Source organism: Prinia subflava, chromosome 4, assembly GCF_021018805.1.
Source record: "Prinia subflava isolate CZ2003 ecotype Zambia chromosome 4, Cam_Psub_1.2, whole genome shotgun sequence".
NCBI lineage: Eukaryota > Metazoa > Chordata > Aves > Passeriformes > Cisticolidae > Prinia > Prinia subflava.
This window is the reverse complement of record NC_086250.1, coordinates 25,262,911-25,287,220: the sequence shown is the minus strand read 5'-3', so window position 1 is coordinate 25,287,220 and position 24,310 is coordinate 25,262,911. Positions and strand designations below refer to the sequence as shown.

General features: G+C 42.2%; 1 protein-coding gene across 1 annotated transcript in view; it reads right to left on the bottom strand.

Annotated features, from left to right (window-relative positions):
- The window catches only part of GRIN2B (glutamate ionotropic receptor NMDA type subunit 2B), a 177,724-nt gene that overhangs the window by 119,471 nt on the left and 33,943 nt on the right, over window positions 1-24,310 (bottom strand). Inside the window, exon 2 of the mRNA XM_063396134.1 lies at window positions 6,338-6,936. Within this exon, the coding sequence (XP_063252204.1) occupies window positions 6,338-6,936 (599 nt within the window). The remainder of the gene's footprint in view (window positions 1-6,337; window positions 6,937-24,310) is intronic.

The following is a 24,310-nucleotide window of genomic DNA, read 5'->3' as shown; positions in this document are numbered from 1 at the left end:
AGTAGGTCAAAAGTTACATATGCTCCCTCACTCTCCAAGTTTCTGAAAAGGGCAATTTCTGCATCCTTGGGAACATGCCACTTATATCTTCTCTCATCACCTCCCCAAAATTAAGAAGCAAGTCCCAGCACTGTGCCTCCCACAGCTGGAGCACCACAGGGTTTAAGGGCTGGAACAGGGCTTCCCAGCCAGCTGCCAAGCAGGTAGATGCAGCCCTGCCAAACTGAGCAAGACAGGGTATCTCTTAGTATGAGGGTAACTTGACAAACCTGTGAAAGGAGAAAGAGCAGTGCAAATGGTCCATTGTCCATTCCCACCCTCAACTCCCCTACTGCACTGTGTGAAGGTGTGTGACCCGCTCAACTAGGAGACAACCCAGAGCATGGCAATACCTGCAAATGGCATAGGATGACCCCTGTGTCTGGCAATGGCTGCCATTATTAGACAGGAGAGGGCAGGAGGGTGGGTTGAGCCAGACCAGAGAAACAAGGAAAGGTTTGTCCTTGGCACTAACCTGTTGCTCACATGTATCAGGGTGACACAATATCCTGAAGGGGCACTGCACATTTTTAGGGATATGTACAGCCTATATGGTCCTGAGTTTCCAGGGAAGCAATTTGTTTGTACAATCCAATTGCAAGAACTTTCCCTGCTCACTGACTCACTGTTCAGGTATCTAAGCCCCAGCAATTCCTAGTTTCTATTAGGGAAATGCAGTCATGTGAGAACAGAGCTTGCCCTGGTTGTTCCAGGGAAAACCATTTCCAAGCACTCATCAAAGGTTCTTCTGCATTTCTTACCTGTGTGGCAAAGTAAAACTACATATGAATGTTACTTCCCCCAGAGTGGAAGTGTCATGTCCAAACAATGCACTAAGCAAGCTTGCCAGCTGTTTTCTTATTTGAAGAATCTAAGGTACAGAATTGGACCTAACTTTGTTTCCCTCTAAAAGTATTGCTTTGCAAAGGTGGTATAATTCCACATTTGTATTTTAATTCCAAAGCAAATGCTCCACTGCACTTTTTATTAAAATGAAATCTTCTGTGTGCAGCCTGGTGTTAAATGAGAGACTATTAAAGCAAATCAATGGAGAACTCATTAGAAACCCTAGAACAACAAACTAGTAGTTATGGCCCAGCATTCACAAGCAGCCATGACAACAAGAGGAAAGAACCCAGGCCTCATTGAAGGCTACAATAAAAACACAGTTTATGTAGCTCAAAGATGCGAATATCCATACAAAACAGCTGAGCTTCCATTCCTCAAATATGTGCCAGAAATTATATCCTTTTCTCATGACTCATCTCTGAATTCTACTCCTAAGAATACTTCTGTCATTTAGTTATTTCTTCCCATTTCTAAAAGGTAATGAGAAGCACCAATCCAGAGCTCAAGGAAATCTGTCCCATCAATTAAAATAACGAAATAAGCAGAAGGTTGCCTATAAACACATCCACCTCTGCCCACTCACTCCTCAGTAGCCATGGTGAAGGGAAAAAAGATGAGCTTTGCAGGATGCCTGGAAGCCTAGCAACTCTCCTAGGAAGAACCAAGAGGTAAGAACTCCTCATCTGAGCATTTCCTTCCCAACCTTTGAGATCTTCTCATCCAATAGGAAAGAGCAGAGCACACAGTGCTTTTGCTGGGTGCCCAGAAAACCAGATATTGAGATACCTATAAACTTGGTAGATTGAAATATTCAGATCAGATTTTTTTCTGGGACAATGAAGGAATAAATGAATAGGTAATTATTACAAACAGAACAAAGAATTAAAGACTGTAATTGCACTGGGAAACAGCATTTGGATATTTGGACTCCAAATTACCACCTAAGCCTATTATCAGCATAAATTGAAATAAATCCCTCACTGGAGGAAAAGTTCCTCAAAATAATTCAAAAAGATAACTAACAAACCTTGTAGAACAAAACTCTCTCAAAGTATCATTTTACTACTCTTAGTGGAGTTATCAGCAGGTTCACTTATTGGACAAAATCCAAAATGTTCAATGATCGTGATCATATTTCTGCAGTTCCAGTCTAACACAAAAGAGAACCAGTTTCAAAAGAGACAGAAACAGTTGCTATGAGACCATTAGTGATACAAGAAGATGCAGACCAAACACCTACATTCTCAAGAAATGGCATTTAGATAACAGTCTGTCTTGTTTCTTTTTGTGTTTGCAGCCATACTTCAAATAAAACTTTGTTTGCACAAGTTCTGGCAAAAATGAATGAGTGGTATAAAAAGGAGGAGAGATACGGAGAATCTAGCAACATTCAGTTCATTTTCTCCGTACTCTATTATATACCCAGATCAACCACTGACACCATGTTGAGCAAGACCATTTGATTTTAGCTGCATTCAGAACAACTGCTCTTTTAGAAAGAGAGAAGGAAAAAAAAATAAGAAATGGTCAGAGTTCAAAGGAAGATCTTGGGAAATGATTAATTCACAGTTGGTGTATAGTTTGCCCCAGCTGAACTAAATTACACTTTTTTTTTTTTTTTTTAGTTGGAAGTGTCACTCTCCAAAGAATAAAATGGGAAAATTCCTTTATTTCATTGCCTCCCCAGCTATGAATTTGAAATAAATTGGACCACTTTGGATTAGTTTCAAGAGTTTCTGAAACAGTATCTACATGGTGATGCTTTATCTAAGGTCACATACACATATACTTTGTCTCTTCAGACATCAAGCCCAGGTACATGCATTTCTCTACTCTGTGTAGGCATGTGGAGGGGGAACTGTAAATTGCAGATGGCTGAATATAGTATTGCTGGGTCCAGAGCAAGGCTAAAATTAGCTTTCCAGAACCTGCAGTCCAGTCCAAAATGAGCCAAACGATGTTCCAGACATGCAGATATGGCTCCTACCTGGTGTGCACTGTGCACAAGTACTAATAGGTGGAAGGGGTTAGGGAAAGTATGAAGTAGCCAGTCTGCAGAACCTGTAATATCTCAGACAGACAAAGCATATCATAAGATGTTTAAATCATAGCATATAGTAAATTCCAGCAAATTCAATGGAACTTGAAGGTATGAACACAGATTGCAGCTATTAATCTCTGTGGGTTTTGGCTCAGTGAGGTGAACTCACATCTTCATGACTCCCTCCTTCCTTCCACGTCTTGTGCTTCTCCTCTACCTCTCCTCCCCCATAGGCTTCAGGGTTGAGGCTGAGCTTGCAGCCATCCAGTTTTTATTGAACCTTTGGATTTGTTAAAGCAATGGCTTATTTCAGACACCCCTAGCTTTTAAACTTCAAAAGCTGCTTTAGAGTAATTTGACTTAAGAAACTAAGCACCCATCCCACTGAAGTTGACCATCTCACTTGGAAATATAGAGAGAGTGGAAACATGGGTGCGTGTGGGGGAAAGGAGGCAAGGTCAGAACCCCCTCACAGTCCAGCACAATGTGAGGCAAAGTGAATATATGCACTGTGCTCACAAGTAACTATAAAAGTACAATTATTTCTGAGTTAGCTCAGGTGCCTGCAGCAATCTACACAGTGGCAGAACAGAGCTCTACACAGACTAATTTGACTGTGCTTCTCAGTGAGACTGATGTCAGTACCTAAACTAAGCTGGGTGTATCTACATGTATTGACACTCATTCCTGTGAATGCTGTATCCAAAGCAGATAAGGGAGCACAAACAACATGATCTGGGCCATGAAGGTGAAAAGAAAGCTAGGATATTCAAAAGTGACAAGAACTGCTTTCATGTGTGGTGCCCAGGCTTCAGGGCATATCTACACCGCACAACAGTGCTATCACATCTACACTCAAGAGCCTCCGAGCTGGTGACTACTAAACAATGCAAAAAAAGGTGCTATGCAGAGAGATTATGTTGGGTGCTTGAAGCAGCAGAGCTGTATGGGTGTGATGTTATGCATAGGCTAAGAGAGTGTCAACAGAACTCATTAGCAGAAGGTCTCTGCAGAATGCTGCATCACAGAGCAGGGAACATTTTGTTTACTAGATAACTGCTGAAAAGACACAATAGAGCTCCCCCAAAATCTCTATTCATTTGGAAAGGTAGAACAAAAGCCTACCTTGATGTTACTTCTCATTATTTGCTATACATTAAATATATTTTCCCTGCCTAATCATTTCAGTGATGACTCAAAAGAGCGGCAGAAAAACCCTTACTCCTGGGCCTAGCTGGGAAGGAAAGAGATAAAAGCTTTGGCCACCTTTGGTAGTTTCAAGGCCACCATATAGAAAAAAAAACCCAGCATGGGGAGCAGGAAGTAAAAGCAATAAGATCTGGTAATATGCCAGTGGATCATAGAGACAAAGAACAAATAGCAATATGGGTAATATATTGGGCCAAAGAATAAAGTTCTCTTACAATCACCAACGTTGAGGCAAAGCACAAATCTGCTTCCTTGTCCCTTAGTCCCTTTATCTGCCTAGAAAGGTTGACAGTGAGGGGTCACAGCATGCATACCAATTCATCACATTTGCATTGCTCAGTGGTTCAATATGACAAATGAACAAAGACACTGAGCTCTGTGTGGCCTGCTAGCTACTGCCTGGATTCTCTTTTTCTCACTAGAAAGGATCTAACATGTCCAAGGATTTTATATATAAAACTTTGGACAATGACAGCTGAGCAGGTCAGGGGGCATCTGGATTCCATATCTAATTTTCTGGGTTGCTTTGCTACATGCTAAAACTCTATCTGGGACAAAAAGGAACATTTAGTGATCAGAGTGCTGATCTAGATGTTGTTCCACCACAAGCTTCCTCTATGCCCGTGAACAGACATCTTAGCACTGTTTCTTAGGAAAATTTGAATTTGGATAAAAAGATGTTTATTTGAACAGGTATTTCTCTATGTTTAAACAACCTTTTCAATTTGGAAAAACTTGTTGTTCTAATCGAGGTACTAGGCTTTCTGCATAAGGTACACAAGACAGTACCCAAAACACCCAGCAGACAACAGCCAGTGAAGTGTCAAAGAGCAGGGTGACAGTACAAGCCCTCCTCTGAGGTAAACCAGATTTTTAAGACACCCAAGGTCTTTAAAGGCTTCGAGTATAAAGCAGGATCTGAGCAGAGCTGATGGCTCTAAACTCTTTTTGCAGCCCTAAGTCCTCCACATCTCTTTGCACTTCCTTCTATCCTGTAATTCAGAGCTAATGAACAGCAGAAGGACACTTGGTGTTCAGACAACAGTTGCCATGAAACTATCCCAGGTAGATTACACAACCATCACCTAATAAGGGACATCTTTTCACATAGTGCTTGTCGGAGTCCAAGGCATCCCTCTGGCTGCCCTGGATGGTCTGAGACCTTGGCAGAGGGGTCTTGGACCCTGGCAGGGGGGTTTGGGACCTTGGCAGAGGGGTCTGAGTCCCTGGCCCAGGGCCCAAAGTGACACTGTCTTTGATCTGAGTATATGGAAAAAATTACCAGCTTTGCACGAAGATCTACAATCCAAGAGTTTGATGTAATAGTAGATAGTTTATCACAGGGTGCTAATAGGGAAGGCAAGATGGAGGAATCAGGGTGTGGCCCTGCTCTTCTTCCTTCTTGCCCTTCTCTTCCATCCCTGCTGTGGTGGGTCACAAGGGACTGGTGTAGAACAGAAATGACATGTCTAGCATAAGTGGTAGGTATTGGTAATAAACTGTAAATAAGAAATACATTGTGCGTGGTGGTTGGGTCAGAGGAAGGGTACAAAAAGTCCAGCACGCCCAACCTGGGGGAGAGTCGCCGCATGCTCTGCCGCAGCAAGGACCTCTGCTGGACACAGAAAGAATTTAGAGAGAAGAGACAATAAACATTGAGAAACCTGAGCTGGCGAACTCTGACTCTTTCTTCTGCTTCTGGCATGGGCATTCAAAAGAAAAAAGACTCAAATCCCATATTTCATGAGAAAAAAACACCTGAGAGTGCTAGTGGCTGGAACAGAAGTTAATGCCTTCTAGACTTCAACACAAACATTCCCATTGCTTGCAGCAAAAACCCACCTGAGAGCTGCAGACCCAGTCATGCAAAGACACCCCAAGAAGTTCAGTGCCATTATGAAAACAAAGAATTTGTGCATTGAAGGGCACACTCAAATTGTTGCACTATGCCTTCATTATTCCTTTTCCTCACACTGACTTGCTCTCTGTCTTGTATGAAGGCTTTCTAAGGGGGTGACAATACTGGCACTCATGATGCACCACAACATGGATCCCACCCTCAGCTCACCTCTGCTTGCCCAGGTTCTGGCCAACACTGTCTGCTGCCCCAAAGCACCACATGCCCTAGCAGAAATATTCTGGTATCAGAGGCCACCTTTGACCAACCTGTTGTATAACTGGCCTAGCTCTTTCCCTTACCTGTTGAGCATGTTGGACTGGTAAATCCTTTTCTCCTGGGTGTTGTAACAGCTGCTCTTGGGCTCAGGGATGAAGCTGTGTTCAGACAGCATATCAGAAGCAGCCGTAGTGATTATGGCTATTCCATCCCTTACTCTGGCAGGAAGACCATAGTCCCATTCGTCATATGAGACAGAGATGAGCCCAGTGGGGAATTCAGATGGCACTGTGTCTGTATCCCCTGCCACCAGGCTGGGCACGATCCACGTGTAACCATAGCCTGTCAGACCCACTGAGTTGGCCACCTCAAAAATGTAGGTGGCCTCTTCCTTTGTGCAGTAGAGGAGGATAACAGGGCTTTGGAGCTTCTTGAGCTGGTTCTGGATCTTTGAGTCCCCATCATCCAGGGACATGTCCAACAGAAGGACCTCCTCCAGTTCCCAACCCACAAAGCTGTGCTCAATGGTACTGCGGATCTTGTTCACAAAGTCCTGGTAACCAGGGAAGTAAGTAGTGACAATGGAGAAAATGTACCAGTCATATTCTTCCATGATGTTGAGCATGACAGAAGCTTGCTGTTCTATTGATGGGCCAAACTGGAAGAACATGGATGACTCATCCTAGAATAAGAAGTCAAAGAGAGGAAGAGAGAAAAAAAAGAAAACAAGAATAGGTCAAAGGAAATAAACAGCATTCCTAGTCAATCCATTGAGCATAAATAGGTAGGCATACTGTCAGAATCTTCATATCTTGGCCAGAGCTTAAAGATTTTTAATTTTTTAAAATTTAAGTGAAGCAAGTGAGAAGGAAGTAAAATCCTTTTTACAACCAGCTGTCCTTACTTTACTTTTAAAGGAAAGTTGCCAAAATTACTTAAAGGTTTCAAATGTTAGGCCTGATTCTAACAGACAGAGAACAAGTGGTGTATAAGTGAGGACAGAAAAACAGAGTATGTACAAAATATTTCCATGAAATTAAGAGCTTTAATCACAGGACTATCATAAACTTATATGTAGCATAAATAGGCTACACAGCAGTTTTGATACTGATTTTTGGGACAGTCACTTTGATACTGAGTTTGGGGCAATCACTCCGGTTTGAGTATCCAGACAAAAGTACAAATAGAGTAAGCAAAATCTTTGGATACAAATAGCTCTGACAATCTCTACTGCTAGCTCCTCTCAAAGCAAGCAGCAGCAGCACAGACTTCTGTACAGTTCTTCTCAGTACAGCTGTGAAAACTCAGTCTCAGAATAACATAAAATACATTAAAATAAAACAGATTTCTAAATTTTTATGAGGTTTGTTGACACAATGTATTAGAGAAATGTCCGTTCAATATTTCTCTTGGTATTGTTCTCATATCCTTCTACCATACTAAGTTCATCTTTGCAAAAATCAGATAAACTTAGTATGGTAGAAGGACATGAGAGCAATACCACTTTACAACCTCAAAGACTCAGTTTTATACAGATTTCAACTCTCCAATAGCACAGTGGAAATCTTTTTTGTCCTTGTATTTCACCAAATACCAGGTTTTCAATTTGACAAATCCAGAAAAATGCAGATCCCTGCTTTTGCCCAATTCATGATGGAAAGGAGTGGTAAAAAGTATTTGCCAATATGCTCTCATAGGAATTTAAGGTCTATCTTTTAAAATCAACTGCAAACTCCTGATGACTTCTGTAGAGTAGGATTTAGGATTAGACCATTAAAAAAATCCCCAACCACAAATTTAAAAAAAAAAAAAAGAAAACCCACCAAAAAACAGAATTAAATTCTATCTCTCTGTGTAGAGATTTCCATTATAATAAGAAAGTTCTTCAAATCCAAACACCACTTTAAGGAATGAGAACAGCCCCATCTCCTTTTAATAAGCCGGGAAAACTGGACCAGAGATACAAAAGGGCGTACTCAGGAGTTTGAGATCTGGGAAAACTCATTGTCCCTCAAGACATTACCTCAAGATAGTCACATTTAGAACAGCTCTCTACCAAATTAAGTCTGTTACAGCCTGGCAGGTAAAATTGTTTTTCAGCAGGGATGTAGTTAATCAATCATCCATTCATCCTTTAGTCATGGTTTTGATTACCTATAGCCATTTCCTATATTGACAAAATATGCTATAGTTCAGCAACTCTAGAAAAAAAATAAAAATAGAGACCTGATCCCATACCCAGCCTTAAAGCTGCTTGTTTCTCTTTCCTGAGCTCCCTATGGGTCACATCCTATACAAAAGAGTGCTTGCTCCCAGATCCCCATGACTCTCTTATGAGGTTTGGTAATTAAATTCTGTTCACTTCCCCCATATAGCTCACCACCTACAAGTGAAAGTTCTCTTAGGGCTGCTCTTTACTTAGTGGAAAAAAATGTATGCAAGAAGAAAAAGGAAAAGATGACAGCAACAAACTGAAGACAGTTAAAAAATCAAAAAAAAACCAGGAGCAGCTCAATACATGGAAAACATCTCATATTTTTTATCACTGGAATTCATCCTCTTCTCTCCGAACTGTGCTCAGGAAAAGAACCCACTCTTTTGATAAAAAGATATTTTATGTCTTTGAAGCTTATGCAGAAAATTAGAAAAGACAGAGGAAAAAAAATCAAACTATTGTCGCAGCATCTGCCAGAATTTGAAAAAATCCTGAACAAGCATATCCAACATCCTTCATTGCACAGTGGCTTTGAAAGCCACTTGTACCAAACTGAATGCTAGAGTGTGAAGACTCAGCCTTATTGCAACATGAAAAGGCAAGACAGCTACACCAGTGACTAGTATTTATTTTTATATTAAGTTTAACAAGAGCCTTTCTTATGCATAAGAGCATCTGAATTGACTGCAATTTTTCACCATTTCTAGCAGTGAGTCCAAGATCTGAAGGGCCTGGTTATTGAATTACAGGAACATTTGACACACAGGGTCTGGAAGTCTTGTCTGGTTGCTTTCTCAGTGACAAATAGGGAACACTAGATGGTAAATCCACTACTACTTCAAGGCTACATACACACACTCTCAAGGAGTTAGTAGGCATGATAGCAAGGTGCAGGAGGCAATGCTCTCCCAGTGATTTAAACAGGGTCAAGCTAAAATGCCTGCTGACAGTTCGTTCCGCATGAGTGGACTGCCTAACTGTCAAAGGGAATTCAGCCCCAAAACACTCGGGGAGAAAATTCAGAGCTCCTCACTAACAAGCGTATCAGAACATCAAAAATCAATACACCAAATACACAGCTTTATCACAACTCAGTGAAACAATTCCACTCCATTGAGAAATGGAAGCACCCCACTTTAAATCAAATGGCACAGGCCACTTGGCTGTGCATGCAATAATTGCTCTTGAGCAACTGTTGGCATTTCTATTACAGAAGCAGCAAGAAGAGGCAACTTATATTCAAAATGAGAGCATTAAGGAGGTGCAAGCCAGTCCAGATTCTAGTTTGCCAAGATGTCTCTTGGCACTTAATCACCACAATAGTTAGGTTAGCCAAATGTTTTTCATTCCCTAACCAACTCAGCATGCAGAGAGGGGTGAAGAAGGAAAGACAGACAATATTAGAGAAGAAAGTGTCCCTCTTACTAATAAATCAGGAGAATTGCTGATGGATTTGGATAGAAATCTTAGTCACTGCCTTTTTGGGGGGACAAAAAACAAACTAAGAAAAATGTCCAAAAGCCACAATTTTCTTCCCAACCTTGTTTTTGGGCATGTCTGATGAAAAGTCAAGGAAAAAGAGAAGGAGATGAACTGATACAGAACAGTAGGGCTATCAGAATATGAATTTTACTTCACTGTAGTGTTATAGTGAAAGTTTTTAAATTAGGAGATAGATCTAAGGTGGTTTTACCATTTATATACACATATAACCTATAGAATCATTATTGCTTTATTAAAACCCAAAACCAAAAAGGAGTATTTACCCTTCCAAACATTACCGGTCTTTACAGAATATGATATGTTCCTATTTTTCTTCTGAAGAAATTTTACACTTTCCACCTAGATTTTTTACCTTGAAACAGCCAAAACATGGTTCAACATTGCCATTGGGAGACATATTTAGGTTGGGATAGGGATAGGTTGAGTTTTAATCAGAAGTCCCTTACATTGCACACCATCCAGGTGAAATACAATCCCCTTGGTACAGGAGAAAGCTTGTCTTTCTCATACAGCCCTTTTACCTGCAAGCTCAGGCTTTCCATGGCTACCCACTGTACGAGACAGCAAGATGCTGCAGGACGTCCCTCACACAGTCTGAAAGAGCAGAGGCTCCATTACAGGATCTCAAAGCTTCCAGAGATCCCAGTACTCCCGCACTGTCACCCCACAAGGTCAGGGATCTGTAGTTTGCAGAGCTGAGCTGGAGGTGGAGCTGATCAATTGACACAGCACCACTCCCCAGCTGACAGATGGCTTCCCACAGAAAATCTGCTCCAAGTTTACTGATGCTGGGACAAGTATTGCCTCCTCCTCCTGCACATTTAACCCTTCAAATAAGAAGGCTGGATTGCATACAGTGAAGGTACAAACACACTCACTGTAAAGCCTGCTCTTGGGGACTGGTGACTAGTGATTTCCTCAGTGGATGGAAGAGGGTTTGAAGAGGTAGGGCAAGGTTTAAAGAACAACCAAGGATTATCACCAATGCTTCTAAGTTCTTCAGACTTGCAGACAGGCCAGGTCTGACCCACACCTCACTGAAGATGTGAGCCCTTGGTAAGGCTGCAGGTAACCCTCCCAGGAGCCCTCCTCCAGCTGCACCATTTGAAACCAATCACTGACATTTAACAAGCTACTTACTTCAGCTGTGGCAGGAGAGGTCCCCAGGGAGCTTTTCTCACGAGTTCGTTCCTAACAGGCACTCTAGATTCCCCAGGCAAGGAAATAAAATTACTGCCTTACAAACAGTATCTTACAATCCAGAGTAAAACTGCTTCTTGGCATGGGGCAGACTGGGGACCATCCAGAAAGCAGGGGAATGCAAGATCCAAAAAAAGTTGCAGTGGTCCACTCATACTAAGGAACTGGCCAGCCTTCCATTGAGCCATGGTATTGACTGCTGACTTGGTAAGTGAGATTAGCATGTTATGCTTCCTCTGTGCAGGCATCCTGACCTGTATCAGGAATAGTATGGCCAGTAGGACCAGAGAGGTCATTCTTCCCCCATATTTGGCACTGGTGAGGCCACACCTCGAGTGCCCAGTTCTGGGCCCCGCAATTTAGGAAGGATGTTGAGACACTTGAGTGGGTTCAGAGGAGGAAATGAGGTTGGTAAGGGGCTTGGAACACAAACCCTGTGAGGAACAACTGAGGGAGCTGGGGGTGTTCAGCCTGGAGAAAAGAAGACTCAGAGGTGACCTTATCACTCTCTACAGCTTCCTGAAAGGTGGCTGCAGTCAAGTGGGATTGGTCTCTTTCTCCAGGCAGCACCCTACAGAATGAGATGACACAGTCTTAAGCTATGCCAAGGGAAATACAGGTTGGATATTAGGAAAAGGTTTTCTACAGAGAGGGTGATAAAGGACTTTATTGGTCTGCCCAGGGAGGTGGTGGAGTCACCATCCCTGGACGTGTTTAGAAAAAGACTGGTTGTGGGACTTGGTGCCATGGTTTAGTTGAGCTATTAGGGGTGGGTTGAACTTGATGATCTTGAAGGTCTCTTCCAACCTAGTGATTCTGTGATTCTACCTATATGTAATCTGGTTCTGTACTCCATGCTTTGGTGGCTGGTCCATGAACACATTTTTGCTAGGGGTGGCAAGCTCCTTTAGCTTCAGTCCAAGTGCCAGACCCCACAAGAGCAAGGTGTGTCAAGTTATGCACAAGGAATTCGAGTAAGGAGCAAGTCCAGAGCACTTGTTTGCTTCCAGGATTATGAGAAATATACCATGTAATTGCAAAATGCCCTACTCTGCTATCTCCACACAGCTGCAGGACAAATACAATTTGTGCTGCTAGGCTAGTAGCCCCTTTTAATTAGGCTTTTGGGAACATCTGTATATTTAACCCCATTTGCTGCTTCTGCAGCATATTAGGCTTTCTGCACCATAATTTAACAACTGGGGTCTGCCCTTCCTTTCCAGTTTGCAGAGGGGATACTATCAGATCCTAATGACTCAGGCCACCATCGCTTTCCAAAGCCCTTTTCTCATGTTCCTGACTTAGAAGAAAAGCTGTTTGTGTGTCTTTAGTACAGTCTTGATTTGCAAAATTACTCTGTGACCAACGGCCAAATCATACAGAGCTGCCTCTTGTTTAGATTTTGGTCCTGTCTACCACATAGCTGGGGGGTGGGGGGTCAAAAAGGAGTGAGCAAGCACCAAATAACTTCTGGGAGAGCACAGGCTTTCATTTCCCTACATATGTATTTCTTTTCTTCAAAACTGAGACACCACTGTGTACCTATTTGTCACAGTCCTGGTAGGATACTTGATTCACTGAGAGTTTTACTGCTTATGATGGAAAATACCACAACAGTTCAACATCTTATAATTAAGTTTCTTATATATCTGAGTCCCGTTCATTGTAACATATCTGACATGAAATCAGGGTCTTTGTTGCTTAAGTGTTCATTTACTTCTGTTTATCTTACCACAAATCCATTACTGCCTCAGGCTAGCTGACAGTCTGTTTTTTTCTCTCCAAATTTAATTTTTTTATTTTGTTTTCAACAACTCAATACAATAAAACTCTGGCTTTTATATTACGTGCAGTATCATGCTGAGTCCCTTCTTGAATGCTCGCAGTAGGAGCTATGAGAACATGGTGACATTACAGACCTAATATTACGTCCTCCTGATAGAACTGGCATCTAAAACAGAATCTTTGCATCTCACACACATATACACGCTCACACTGCCACAAATACATTCACAGCAAAACCTACTCAACGTAAAGTTGGAGCACGTTGGATTGTGTCATTTCCTAATGACTGCTGATTTCAAAATTTTCCTGTTTTACTGAAATAGGTTCCCTGGGTTACCAATAATTTTGATTTGTGTAGCAGATGACTTCCTGCAATCCTTTTCCCATGTTCTAATTCACTGATGAGGGGATCATTCTTAGTGAAAATCCTCCAAGCTGCCCTGGGAATGTGCTATCGGTGGGAAGTTCAGATTTGTTAGATGAACAAACATGGTTTATAGAACCATATTATTTATAAGTTCCCTCCCTTGTTCTTGCAATAATTACTGAACACATTACACTTATCTGACAGAATGATACATAGCTCAGAGTTGATTGTTACAGAAATTGGTGGATGAGTGACAGCAAAAGACTCAGTTCAATGTCGCCACTGATAGAAAGACAGAGACGATACACTGTGATAAATTAATTAGGAGAATGGTTGTTGACTCTCTAGGTCTTCTCTGGAAACCACAGTCCCTGATGGGTACTAATTGCAATGAAGAGTCTAGAATTTTTAGCACAGTTCAATTCTTACCTGGTAAATGATAACAAATGTACCAAATTTACATGTATGATGACATTACCTACACATATAAGTTTCATCATATACACAGATCTCAGTCATTGATTGGACATTAATCTCTCTGTAGCAGTAGAAACAGATCTGCTGCAGAGTCCTAACCCAGGGGCAACAGTCCAAGTGCTCCAGCACCAAGGAATTTCTGAGAGCTGCAACAAAAAGGTCTCCAATTAAAGATGACTCAAGGGCTGAAAACAGCTAAGTGATTTCCACTTTCCATTTAAGGGTCTGCAGAAATAATTTGTTCAAAAGACTTGCTGCAAAGGAAACACAAGATAACCTAGATTCTGTAATCTTGATCTTCATATTGCTTCACTCTACATCACATGCAGTTAATAAAAAGGATGAAAGAGTCAAACATACCAGGGCCATTGTCTGACATACACAATTCAGAGAAATTCAGTTGTTTGGCTAAAGAGAGGGAGTAAAATTTGTGAATTTTATAAACAATGACTGGTAAAAGCAGGCTAATATATGATGGTGTGTTGTTACAGCTTCTTAGAGTGTCATACATGGATGCCAGCATTTTTCCACAGAGGAGAAACGGCAGTTAGCAAGCTGTCAGGATAAACAGTTTTCCCACCAGGATTGTTACTTTTCCATTTTCACCTCTGTAGGTGTGTATTTCCTTGTTTGATGAAAGTACAGGGACAGATTAGACCACTGGCCATGCTGGGTAGATTCCACCCACCAGGTGACGTTATACCATGCAGGCAATTTGGACAGCTTAGGACCAGTTTCCTTGTCTCAACTCAGAGTCTAAGCCCACTAGGCTGGCTTAATATCTTGACATTGCCAGCCCAAAACAAATGAAAGTCAGACTGCCCCATTACTCATCCATCTGATTACATCATGGTATTTGCCTGGCTCTTCTTTTCTGGCTGTCTTACCCTCCAGACTAAGGACTGAATTTTGACTGTAACCTGAATGAGATGTCATTGGTATAGCCTTATTAATCAATAGCAGCCATAAAACTATCCAACACTTTGAAAAAAGTCCAGTCACAGTATTTGGCAAGATGTCATTGAATAAATTTCTCAAATCAATTATCCTGGGTGAAGTACTATTTCTTTTTATCATCTCTGAATTAACTGCTCTCCCATTTCATCAAGTATGCCTTTGGTCTCTTATTATGAGCAAACCTTCATAGGAGCTGAACCTCCAAAGTTCACAGAGTCAATTTAGGTAAGTTCTGGAAGTTCAGCACTGCACCCAATGCCCCCTGAGCCTCTCAGGAGCTTAAGGTCTCTTCTTGCTATGGTTCAGCTTAGACAGGTCAGGGCGTGTTTTTTAAGTGCCTCTATTCCTCTTCTCTCATAAAACAGTGATATCCCCTTTGTCTCAAATTCTGCCTTGCTTATTTAATCATTAACCTTCTGCAGGCTAAGTTGTTAGTCCTTTTCTCTGTCCCAACAGATGGCACCTGCAGTCCTGACGATGCCAAGGTCTAGTCAACCTTTATGGGCAGAGTGAAGCTGGCTGTGCCTGTGCTCTAAGATGGACAGACTACAGCTGAAGGAAGGCAGTCAGTTTAAAGTGATATTGTGCCAGGATTTGATCTTTTCTCACAGGCTGGTATTATTAACCAGTTTAGATATTTTTTAACACATTGATATAACTTTCAAATCCTTTGGATGAGTGTTGGCTTGCCTTAGAGTACAAATGAGAGAGCAGCTGCACACAAAGTATGTGTAGATGTGCCCTCTGCTTTCCTTAAGGCAGGAACAGTAAAAGGTTTCAGCCTCATCCATCCTGGATAGCAGTAAATGGCCAATTCTGTTACTCGAAGGAAAAATAAAATGCTCACTTAAAACAGGAGAGCTCTCTACAAGTGGACAAAATCAAGAGCTGAGATCTGACTAAATTGCAGACTCCAGATTTCCCATTACCTCATACCTGGCTGCCTCTTCTCTAAGAGAATCATAATTTATATTCTGAATATATCCCAAAGGAAAAATAAATTTAGAAAAAGAGAGAGAGACAGAGAGGTGGAAACCAGTCCTGCCCCACTGCTATGGTCCCAGTTCAGGGGGTGAAGTTTCCTTGGCAACAGCACACACAGCAACAGTTTTTCCTTGGCAACAGCCGCAAGCTCCCGACCACCAGCATCCCGCCGGGAGGCACTGCACAACCACTGCTAGTGCTGTGGCCCGGCCTGGCCCGGCATGGCACAGCACTGCCCCGTATGGCCCGGCACAGCACGGCATAGCCTGGCACAGCTTGGCACGGTACAGCTCGGCACAGTGTCGCGTGGCATGGCATGGTACAGCACGGCATGCATGGCGCAACCGTTGGCATAGGAGCTGCGAAGACTAGGGCTGGGTGTCACTACCCGAATCACAGTGCGGGGCTCATCCCCCGGCAGCCTGCAGGGACTGCAAAGATGCTCAGGAAGCGGAGAGGGACTGAGAGGCCACTCGGAAAGAAGGAAGCCCACCTTTTCTCCTCCTGAGCCTGGGAGTAAGGGCTCAGCCATTTCATACTCACAGCTTTCTGAGACAGTGAGTATCCACAATTCCCTCCACCGCACCCTCCAGATCACATTTTATCACTTTGGTAAGGAGGTGCTGCTTGCTCAGAGTACAATTCCTTCTTGCCTTGAGCTCTCCCAAACCTGACTCACCTCAGTTAACTTCAAACTGTGTTTTACAGCAAGGGCTGGGACAGGAGGAATGTCAAATCATTGTTCTGTATACCAGGAAAGAAGGCAGCTCTGTGTGGTTTTATTTTAAGAGGGATTTTACCCCCGGCCTTGTACTTTCAGAATGAGATGAAATAATCTGGGCATAAAAGGAAGAAACAATACCCTGGTCCATTTTTGTTTGGACATGGTGCTGGCAAGCAGCTGTCTCATTAGCACAGAATGTGTATGCACCAAGGCAACAGGAGGCACAGAAACCATGCACTGGCCCTAGGGCATCTGTTCATCAGCACTGTGTGGAAACTCCAGCTTGTGTCCAGTAGAGCTGCCAGATCAGGAGAGCTAACTAGTTCAAATCCCAGCCTGCACCATCCTGGTGACCCTTATTCTGATATTAGTTCTAGCTGAGGATTCTCCAAGTCTGAGGAGAAGATGGATTCCTGACCCATTGGACAAGCCTCTGGATTAAGTCCCTGCTTTGGAAAGCTACTCTATCACTGAAGTGTGTAGTGAGAGTCCTTGGAAACAATAAGGATTTCTATATGCCTGAAGACCCTATCCCCATTTACAGATTGCTTTTGCCATAATTAGTTACATCTTGTGTTCCAGGATGAATGAAAACTGCACCAGCTTTCTCTCTACCCAGTTCTCCTTCCTAATCAACCAGTGAGGAGTAACTCTGTTGGAAAGCTGCTGCCATGCCTGTCTTGCTTATCAAATTGGTTCACAAAGTTTTAAACAATCATTGATTCTCCTCATCCCCACTGGAAAGTCTGAGACCAATGGAGTTATTCACACAGATATTCGACAGGAAAGAAGCTTCCTTCTCAAATCTTCAGCTCCCATTATTAAGTCTCAAAAACTCAATAGGAGGTTTTCTACAGCTTTACAGATAACACAAATACATGAAGTCTCCTGCATGCACACATGCCCATCCAAACATATGCAGCAACTTCTGCCAAATCTATAGCTGCTGCATTATTTTTTTTTCTATTATTTTTGTTTGGGATCATAGCTCTTCCATTCTTTTTCTTTGTCCTGATGATTAATAGCTGTTTTTCATGGCTCTTGCTCTTATGAGACTGAGGCAAAAATTGTGCTAACTCCCTATTGATGGAACAGCCATTTCTGAATGCCAAAGAATTGGAATTGTTCTTGGTAAAAGACTGGAGATCACAGGAGACTCATAGAGCTAGAGCCTGAAATCTTCCCCACAGTTCCTGAAGTACTTAATATTCGTGGTTGTAACAGTGATTGGTGCTGTAAGGACCATTCTATCCACTTCCATGATCTAAGCACAGGAAGATTTACACTCCTCAGGATTTGATGAAGAGGATCTGGGAGTGGGAACTGGTCCCTCTGACTTTGCAATAAGGGTGATACAAGTTCAGTTTTGTATATTTCTTTGCTTGGACAATGAAAGTCAAGAAGCTCATTTCCAGTCAGCTTAACTCTGTGCTGAAGCATACATAATTGAATTTGGGTTCTTTCTATACTTACCTGCACATTAATACATATCCATATGTTTGATATGTCCTTGACATAACTTGAAAGCAGCAGCATAATAAATAAAATACTTTTTGTACTTGAATTGAAATTTTTCTATCTATATTAGGCTTTGTACTTTTTTAAACAAAACTCTAGGCTGAGACTGAATTGCCATATCTTTTTCAAGATCACACACACACGAGACACTGAGATTTCTGTTGAGGATTGACACAGCACAGAATGGGAATGATGGAGCAGCAAAAGAATTTGCCTCTGCTGGTCATTAATAATAAGAGCAACAAAAACATCTAACAGAATAAAAGCCAGAGTCAGGTATGTTAGGTATAGAAACAGCTCTTTGACGGACTCAAAGGCAAACCTGATGTATCTTGTTTTCCTGCATCTCCTGTCCTCTTTCTTAACCACATACTCTGGCATGACGGCATAGATGGAAGCATCAGCAGGGGCTACAGCAAGCAGGGGAGAAATGAGCTGTTCAGTCTGAACACTGCCTGGCCAGGGCCTGTGACAATAGATGAACAAATGACCATGTGAGGGGAGAAAACAAAAAGCCACGTGCAGCACAGCATTAGCTGCAAGAGAAGAACCATAGGCTGCAACGTTTTGTCTTTCCTTCCACTTGGTATCACTCCAAGTCACTTTCTGTCTTCCTGAACTCCTGGTTTCTCATTGCATGCAGGTGTGTGTGTGTATAGACATACACACGTCCATGTGTACAAAGGCAACTACATGCAGGATATCTCAAGACAGGCAGTGTCTCATCTCCATATGCAGGCTGGCAGCACCCAACGTGGATTAGCATCTGAGAATGTTCCCTATGAAATCAGGTGATGATGCAGCCCAGACTTATTGAAGAGCAGTGTCTGCATCACCACACATGCATTCAGAGCTAGTTAAGCCTATGGTTAGTGTTCTCAGGGCTTACACAGGCTGCTTCACTACAGAGGAAGACAGATGCTTCAAACCATGGGTGAAAACACTCAAGACATACTTTTAACAGACTATTTTTATGACAAAATACAGTCCTTCAGGACTCACCTCCCATGGAGGCAAGTAGTCATGTAATTAATATGCAATAAGAAGATCTGGGTTTAAAAAAGAAACAAACTCAAAACTAAAAATGAAATAAAATCAAAATTACCTTTTCTTTAGGTAGGTCATAAGAGGGAATATTTGTGGGAAGGGTTTAGCCACAGGAAAGTTTATTTCAGGGTGCAGCTGAGCAATTCTGAAAGCTGATACAATGACATCACTCTGGTCATCTAGCTTCAAGATAATTTTTTTTGCTAGTAGAAAGTGGTTTGTTCTCTTTTTCATATAAAACTTCTGAATATCTCCTTCTGAGAAGAAATTAGATGAAAAAATTTTCCTTCAAGAGTAGTGGCTAGTGCAAGGAGCTCAACATTTTCAGTATCTCAATGCCTTCAGCATGTGTACATTCCTACACTAGGCATTTGTCTGCACTGCATAGGAGCCTGCAGCAGTAGTTGTGCACCCTTTATCTCAGTGGGCGTTCTCCTCTTCAGTGTGCAAAGAGTAGAAGGAGCAGAGTTGAAGAATGATGTACGTTTATTATCTTGGTGTCAGTGCTCTTCAAGGCATGCAGCCTTGCAGACTGGGCAAGCTCAGTGAATGAAGCGCACTGCATGGAAAATATCAAAACAGTGTTCTACAGCTCATTTGGTGTCCAACTGTTCTTGTTATGTCACCCAGCAATTTCTAAGGGCTGACTGTAGATCTGTGCTTTTGCTCCTTAGGCTAGTCCCACTAACTTCATAGTGTTATTATACTCTCTAAATGGAAGTGAAAATATGGTCAGGCTCCCTGTGCATTCTGCATTAGGCTATGGACAAACCTCTCTATTAATCAGTGCAAAAACATGGCCTTTCCACGTATCCCTCATTGGCCTTCCTACTGAATCTCTATATACCATTACTCTAGGATATCCCAAGAAGAAAAAGTAAGCAATATTTTTTACATATTTGTATGCTTTATATGCTTTACAATGTACATATTCAATTCCTATATAAAAAGCTGAGGATCCTAAGTCAAGGGCTGTGCATTCCCCTTCAGCTAGCTTCTGGGGGGAGGTGGGGGCTTGCACAGCCCATTGGTAATTTGTGTGTTTCATTGCTATGCATCAATTCTTGGGTCCCCAGAAGATTTTCATTTCACACCATAAGCACCAGCATGTCTGTTTCAACAGAGATTAATCATATAAGCCCTCCAGTCTTGGACTCAGTCCTTCTCAGGGCAGTTTGCTTCCTGACACAAGGTCACTTGTGTATCTTGGACTTGGACAAAGGAAGTTCTCAGTTCTCTGGGAACCCTGACAGCAGCATTTTAACAGGGTACTGTGATGCTGTGCAAGTTTACAGTCTAAACTTAACATGAACAGCATTTCATGTCAGGAGGACTTCAAGCAGGCTGGTCATAATCCTTCCTGCTACGATAAAGACTTATCACCATTGCTGGTGAATGTTGGTAGGGGATTTTTCAGGACTGCAAGTGGGCAACACCTTCCATACTACAGCTTGCACCAAACCACCTCCTCAGAGTTTATCAGTTATCTTGCAGTCTTTATGGACTCAGAAGGCAGATTACTGCCTCTTGAGGTGTCAAGAGCTCTTGCTACAGCTTCTAGGTTTCCCTGAAATGCTCCCCCCTAGGTATTGATTGAGCTAGGTATTACAACTGAAAAGCTTTTTATTTAGCAAATTTTTCTTCTCAACTGATGCTCACAGTGCAGAGGGAATACATTAAGTACATTAAGTGAGATGTCTTTGCTCACCCATTTTTGCATAAGCTTGTTTTAAGTGCACTATGCAATTGCTTTAATTCCCCAGTAACAGCCTCCTCACATTTTCAGACCTCTCAAAACCATGTCTGTATTGTATAATGCCACATCCCTACCTCAGAAATGCCAGAGCTAACCTGAACAACCTAGAAAGACTTTAAGGCACAGCAACACCTCGCAGAAATATTATCTTAGGTCCTTGAAGCTGCAAAGAGATTTCAGTATAGTCCCTGAGCTAAATATGTGATGATACAATTGTACCATTCATCGAGCTTGCCTGTTGGGTGCTATCTAAGGGTCCACACATGCTGCATGTAGCAATGACTTTCTCAAGACTCATTCCTTTCCTGCAGTGTCTAGGCATCTCAATATTTCACAGTGCTTCCCACCACAGCTGCCATGGGAGACTTACCCTTGGTGCCTGCTCCTCAGGCTCTCTTTGCCCCCACCATCTCAGCAGAGGTGTTTTCCACTTCCAGGATCCAGGGAACAACTTTAACCTTTTCTCCTTGGACCCTTCTGCACACTCAGCCCCACAGGGTCCCTCCACACCAGCTCCCCTCCCATTAACTTGGCACAGGACAGTCACAACCACGCTGGGACTCTCCTGGGGCAGCAGGAGATGAGGCCAAAAGGACAACAAACGGTGGGTTCACATCCACACGCATCCCTGTTAAAGATCCATCTTTGTTTCCATGGCAACGAGCAGAGCCACGGCAGCACGGTCCCTTCCCACAGCAGCCGTGCTTCCTGCTCGACACCGCTAAACCCTCCCGCCGCTGCCCTCCACGGCCGGGGCTGCCAGCAGTGACCCTTTGTGCACCCTCTAGAGCCCGACAGATTAGGGCTCACAGATTTCCCACCCACGATGTGCCAGCCAGAAAGAGGAACATAAAGATGCGCCAACTAATAGCAGTGACAGAAATAACACCTCCCATTGCACCTGAGCTGTAAACCTTTTAGAAAAGCATTACAGGGAAATGTGTTTTCTTTCCTAGAAGCTGACAAGCATAAGCAATGGAGTGCAGTTCAGGGAATTAAAATAAGGTGATTTTTCTCTACATGCAGGTAGCACACAACCAAAGCGCCCGCATTCCCCTTGATCTACTGCCAAATGCTACTCACAAAAGCACATCCAACTACACCTTTCAGAACAGGTTGTGCCATACAGCCCAGCTCCCTGTGGGAAAGCACTAAAACTGTTTTCCAAACAAGAATATCACTAGGCTGCTCTGCTTGGCCCCCACCATAGGGAGGGAAAACACCTAAGAACAGTTGAGACACTGGGCCTGGGAGCTTGCACCCTCCTCAGCAGCTCAACACCTCTCCAGGGAGAAGCATGTTAGACATGTTTCTTCAGGCCTTCTGCAGTCAGAAGATCTACTTTCCAGTTTAGAACTGAATCACAAGCAGGACTGCTCAAGATTTCTTTGCCATTTCTACTTCATCTTGAGGGTTGTCTGCTGAGAAGCAGTCAGGAAAATTAATCCAAATTAACTTAAGTTGTGAGTTTAGCATGAATTCATTAAAGCACATTAGCCTTGAATGGACACAGTTCTTCCAAATTAAAGCAGCCTTTAGAAGAAAATTGAACTAAACTGAATTAAGGTTCTTTTAAATCTGAAGAACAAAGTGCCTACATAGGGTTCCATATAATTAAGAAACAGCAGTCTGGGAGGGATGTCCCAGCCCCAGTTTCCTAGAGAGTCTTTCCATATTACTATTTTCAGGAACCAGTAATGATCTCACTGGGGAGAAGTTAGGTTTCTCACTTTCCCATGTGATTTGAAAGTTGCAGTACTGATGACTTTCTGTCAAAGCCCTTTCCTAGCCAGTCAATACCTTTACCAGTAGCTCTCTACCTTGAGGAGCACTACTGCTGCCAGGGTATTTTCACCTTACCCTTGTTTTAGTGGAGGGCAACCATTTCTGTTTTCTCAGACTGCATTTTGCCAGGTTAGGTAAGCTACACTTTCTTACTCTCTTGTAAAATGTGTTCTCCCCTCTCTTTACCAACCGGATACTTTTCTGCCTCCATTTTGCTTTAACTGGAATAACTGGAATTATACAAAGAGGAAATCACAGTAGAAACTTTTGCAATGATACTGACACTTCCCTGCCTTGGCAGGGAATATCCTGTCTGGCACCCAGGAATATAATTGCCTTTTATGCTGATGTCTCATATTGAAGACTCAGTTATCACATCAGTAAATAATACTCCCACTTTTTCTCTTTTTCATTTGCTTATAACTGATAATCCTATTGTTTCTAGGATCAAATAGTAGGAGTAACAAAGAATCTTTCCATACAGATTAGCAGACTGTGCAAAGTCATCCAGATCAGTTAGAAGAAATAGAAATATGTTAGTGTTGCACTCTCCAAACAGTTTCTGCTGTTCAAGTCCTTAAGCTGTAGTGTGGGTTCTACCCAAACCAGGGTTCCAAAACAGGCACTGTAGTCACGTATCTATCCGCATGGTCCCAGACATTATACTGGCACATTTCAGCCTACTTCTACATTGTGGTCCTCAAGAATGCCCAGCTCTCCCTGTTTGTTCCCTGTTACACTCTGTGTTGATCAGGCTACACTACTTATTCTCACGTGTCCACAAATGTCCTTATGAACATGATCTCTCACACTTCTACACCGTAAACCAGAGCCAAACATTTGGAAACATGTATAATTCTGTCATTTAGAAAGCTTCAGTTTAGCCACACTACATCTCCTTTCTGAGATGGAAAAAGAGCTAGGGAGACAGGTTAGAAACAGATAATTAATGGAAGTGACAAAATCAGGTCTCCCATTCAGATAAGCACTATCCATTGAAGGACACAAGCACATTTACAGCGTCACATGAATACAGCCAGCTAAAAATGAAACAGCCTTCATACAACAAATGTCCAAGCTTTCGTTTTACTACAGGAAACCATTGCATCGATCAGCAGAAAGAGGCAAAGGGGAAAATTATTACGTTCTGATTCCACATTCTATTATTGCCATTCAAGATGATGTTTACCAAGGACTAGGTTACTTTGCAGTAAAGCATTACTTTTGTCCTGGTAATTTAAGCCCTTTAAAAACATTAATTCACTTTTTTAATGCAAAATTACTTAAACCTAGCTTGTTTGTGTTTGTTTTCTGTCAGTGCTCCCATATAGGGGTTTTATCTGCATATTCATGTATGGAAATTTGCAAAAACTTGCAGAAGTGTACATCTACCAAGTTCATATGCAGCTATTCAAGACAGAAGTGCTTATGTGCTCATTCAACAAGGGAATAGAAAAAATACCAAATAGATCTCACTGACCAACCATAATTAAATTAAGCAGCCTGTATCAATCCATAGAGTAAATATTTTCCAAGAAGTTCACTAAATAAATTCAAATAAACTTGAGGAAATTATTATCTGCACAATTGATATTCCATGAGCAGTAAAAGCAGCTAAATTCACTGAATAAATTATGTGTTGTGAATTAGTCCCCCAGCTCAGCAATTACTATGGCTGGATTATTAGAATTGATGGATAATTTAGCATCAATAATACTACTTTATTTTCTGAGTACTG